We start from the raw sequence: 4528 nt of genomic DNA, 5'->3' as shown, positions 1-4528 counted from the left end.
ATAGGACCTTATAGTGCCAAGTTCAAATGGTTTTATACAGATAGGACCTTATAGTGCCAAGTTCAAATGGCTTTATACAGATAGGACCTTATAGTCCCCAAGGTCTCGATCTCAGTTAGCAGTATTGGAGGGATAATGGGTGGGTAGATGGATGATAAGGTGGAGTGAGTAAAATACTAAACAGTGTTGATTTCATTACCTGTCTTAGGTGTGACATGAATACAACAGCCCACACTGATACAACACATACCATGTGGGAGTATTAACACAAGGTAGGGCTGAACGTAGCCAATCACTGGCACAGTGGCAACTGGGGGGGGGGGGTAGAAGGCAGGCTTTTGTCAAGTCAAGTCAAGTCAAGGGTAACTGGCACCTTTTAAGGCTGTTCACAGGGGGATTTGTGATTTGAAACGCTCGACCGGTAACAAGAGCATGTAAGGCTGCTTTAAAACATGCTTATTTGTACACATGCCCGGGAGATAAAGAGGCTGATTTCTCTACTGTCTGTCCTGATGGATTACACAGTTTGACTCCCCGAATGGAGAAAAGAGGAGCTGAACTAATGCATTCTATTAAAGAGATCCTAATCACCCCCTGCAATTCATCTCTGCGCCCCTTCCTCCTACCCATCCCTCTATTCTCTCTCTATCTTCTTTTTGTTTTTCACTTAGTTTTCTGAACCTAACTGAGTATCTGGGGGGGGACTAATTACACTATACTGTCCGGGTGTCATCCTCCCCTCTTTCCCCCTATCCCCTGCTCCCTCTCTCCTCTCCCCCCCGTACTCCCCCCTCTTCTCATACGGATCACTTACCAAACATAGACATCTGAAGTCCCTCGGGGAATGGTGGAACAGTCCTGTTGCCGTTGACGTCGTGCTTGGCTGTAGGACACACAGGGAACAATGGAGAAGGTCTCTGTCAGTCAAACACAGACACACACACACACACGAGTGCARGCCAAACACACACGTGCGCACACACTACCACCAAACAAACGCTTACACACCGACACACACACCACTGATACAATAATGAGCGGCCATTGTAAGATAGTCTGGTCTATCTCTGGTGTGGAAGGACTGAGGGATTGATTTTTTTGCATATGCAGTAGCTAGCCCCTTCAATACGAGGAGCACTATCACTAGAAACGGATGTGTTGTGGGGCATGACTGCAGTTGGTTCTATTCCAGTAAACTAATTACCCAACACAAAGAGGTACTTTGCCATCGCAAAATAAAGGCAGTGAAAATTCACCTGGGGGGTTTTTACAGCATGCGCACACACACACACTGACCCATTTAAACACTCCCATTCATCCCTGCATGATTTCTTAGCAACTGGAATCATTGAAATCAACTGACAAAGCCAGAGGTGGAAGAAGGTCCAGTTAGGGGCTGAGAGCCACCATGGCGAGCTAATGGGTGTGTGTGGTGTGTGTGTGTGTGTGTGATGTGTGTGTTGTGTGTGTGTGTGTGTGTGTGTGTGTGTGTGTGTGTGTGTGTGTGTTGTGTGTGTGTGTGTGTGTGTGTGTGTGTGTGTGTGTGTGTGTGTGTGTGTGTGTGTGCGCTGCAGATGGCTGCTGTTGTGGAGGCAGTGTGTGTGTGTTTAGGATAAATGGGGGGTAGTGACCCAACATCTGGAGCCAGCCATGCCCTCGCTGCGCTGTCCTCATGCATGGGCGCGTCGCCATGGCAGCCAGGCGTGCCGATACAGTCAGCTGGAGACCGAGCACCAGACATCTACTGCAGCACCGTAGTCACACGACCACCACGGCCTCTCTAACACTCAGTCAGTCCATCTCTCTGTCAGTCCGTCTCTCTGTCTATCTGTCAGTCTGTCTCTCTGTCAGTCCGTCTCTCTGTCAGTCCGTCTCTCTGTCAGTTTGTATCTCTGTCAATCTGTCTCTCTGTCAGTCCATTCGTCAATCCTTCATTTATCTGTCAGTCAGTCATAGTTTTGCTTACACTAATCTGCTTCCTTCAGTTCTACAGAGAAGGGATTAGCAGCTGGAGACCGAGCACCTGTAACGGGTGTCGTCGTCTGATGAGGAAGAATCGGACCAAAGCGCAGCGTGGTAAATGTTCATGACTTTTATTGAACTGAACACTGAAACAAAAATAACAAAGTGAATAACGAAACCGAAACAGTCCTGTCAGGTGCAGAAAACACTAAACAGAAAATAACTATCCACAAAACACAGGTGAGAAAATGCTACCTAAGTATGGTTCCCAATCAGAGACAACGATAGACAGCTGTCCCTGATTGAGAACCATACCCGGCCAAAACAACGAAATACAACACATAGAAAAATGAACATAGAATGCCCATCCAAATCACAGCCGGACCAAACCAAAATAGAGACATAAAAAGCTCCCTAAGGTCAGGGCGGGACAGTACCCACCCCCAAAGGTGTGGACTCCGGCCGCAAAACCTGAACCTATAGGGGAGGGTCTGGGTGGGCATTTCTCCGCGGTGGCGGCTCTGGTGCGGGACGTAGACCCCGTTCCACCTCTGGCTTGGTCCACTTAGGTGGCGCCTCTAGTGCGGGGATCCTCGCCGCCGACCCCGGACTGGGGACCCTCGTAGCGGGCCCCGGACTGGGCACCCTCGTTGCGGGCCCCGGACTGGGCACCCTCGTTGCGGGCCCTGGACTGGGTACCCTCGTTGCGGGCCCCGGACTGGGCACCCTCGTTGGAGGCTCCGGACTGGAGGGTGTCGCTGGAGGCTCCGGACTGGAGGGCGACTCTGGAGGCTCCGGACTGGAGGGCGTCGCTGGAGGGAGGAGACGCAGAGACAGCCTGGTGCGTGGGGCTGCCACAGGGCCCACCAGGCTGGGGAGACCTACAGGAGGCCTGGTGCGTAGAGGAGGCACAGGATGAACCGGGCTGTGGGGGAGCACTGGAGCCTTGGCACCACTCCTCATTTATCTGTCAGTCAGTCATAGTTTTGCTTACACTAATCTGCTTCCTTCAGTTCTACAGAGAAGGGATTAGCAGCTAGGTATAAGATGTAGAGGTTGCTAGACCAGGATAGGCCCTCTCTACTTCAGAGGACAAAGATGGTGTCCTGTATATGTGCACCTATCCTCTGCACTATGGGGGTCCATGATAATATCATCAGCATGACAGGTCTAACTCCCGCTGCAGGGCAGGGACAAATCCATCACCTCAAACAGATAGTTTCCTTCTCTTCTGATGTGAAACATGTTGTGATGTGGGATGCAGAGCTCAGCTGTGAGGTTAAAGAAACCCTGCCTTTACTTAAAACACACACAACCTCTCTGACTATAGAGATGTTTTAGGTGACTTCATTTTCAGAACCGTTCGCCTTTTTATTCATACAGAAAGTTGGCAAGGTTAGTTGGATGAAAAAGATGTTCGACCCTCCGTCACTGTGTTTGTGTAAAGACTCTGTCATGTTGACCTGAGTGACAGAAGACACACTGAGAGGCTCTGTCTCCTGGCAAGCCTCAATAAACCCCCTCCATTTTGGAATTTGAAGATTYCTGCTAAAGTGCTGTGAACAGGCAGGCTAGCATGGAGCCTAGCTGGGCCCAACTAATTTAATCTGCGAGAGTGGAGTGAGGAGATTGCATAAGAAAAAACACCATTAAATCACTTTTACATCCACACTGCTCACCAGCCCAGAATGTTTCCCAGAGTTCACCACACAGGGACTCAAGCCAACGCTACATGTAGCATAGTAGTGACTTTGTCCCAGTTTTACTACAGTTTCATTCCTATGACTGCCAAAAACCTCTGCCAGTGAACCATAGATTTGAAATCATTGCATTGTGGAGTATCAGTCCTGGGCTAAAGCAGACCAAGATACATATATTTTTTCATTTCTTTTTTACTTTTACCCCTTTTTCTCCCCAATTTCGTGGTATCCAATTGGTAGTTACAGTCTTGTCTCATCGCTGCAACTCCCGTACGGTCTCGAGAGAGGCGAAGGTCGAGAGCCATGCGTCCTCAAAAACACGACCCGACCACGCCGCACTGCTTCTTGACACAATGCCCGCTTAACCCGGAAGCGAGCCGCACCAATGTGTCAGAGGAAACACTGTACACCTGACGACCGTGTCACCGGAGAGAAGAATGGTGCTACGAGGGTATTATCCTAATCTGCAATGCATCATGGCTTTCTGCTGTGGCCATACCATAGGACCCATACCCTCCCATATACAGTGGCTTGCAAAAGTATTCACCCCCCTTGGCATTTTTTCCTATTTTGTTGCCTTACAACCTAGAATTTAAATGGATTTGGGGGGGTTTCTATCATTTGATTTACACAACATGCCTACCACTTTGAAGATGCTAAATATTTTTTATAGTGAAACAAACAAGAAATAAGACAAAAAAAACAGCAAACTTGAACGTGCATAACTATTCACCCCCCCCCCCCTCCCCCAAAGTCAATACTTTGTAACCAGTTTCCCAGTCCCTGCCGAATGAAAAAATCCCACAGCATGATGCTGATGGTGTTCTCGGGTGATGAGAGGTGTTGGGTTTGCGCCAGACGTAGCC

At 49.1% G+C, this 4528-nt stretch overlaps 1 protein-coding gene across 1 annotated transcript in view; it reads right to left on the bottom strand.

Annotated features, from left to right (window-relative positions):
• msraa (methionine sulfoxide reductase Aa) overlaps window positions 1-4528 on the bottom strand; it is a 132362-nt gene that overhangs the window by 51121 nt on the left and 76713 nt on the right. Inside the window, exon 2 of the mRNA XM_023974562.3 lies at window positions 815-883. Within this exon, the coding sequence (XP_023830330.1) occupies window positions 815-883 (69 nt within the window). The remainder of the gene's footprint in view (window positions 1-814; window positions 884-4528) is intronic.

Source organism: Salvelinus sp. IW2-2015, linkage group LG28, assembly GCF_002910315.2.
Source record: "Salvelinus sp. IW2-2015 linkage group LG28, ASM291031v2, whole genome shotgun sequence".
Lineage (NCBI taxonomy): Eukaryota > Metazoa > Chordata > Actinopteri > Salmoniformes > Salmonidae > Salvelinus > Salvelinus sp. IW2-2015.
The sequence above is the reverse complement of the archived record's forward strand: the minus strand, read 5'-3'. Positions and strand labels throughout refer to the sequence as shown.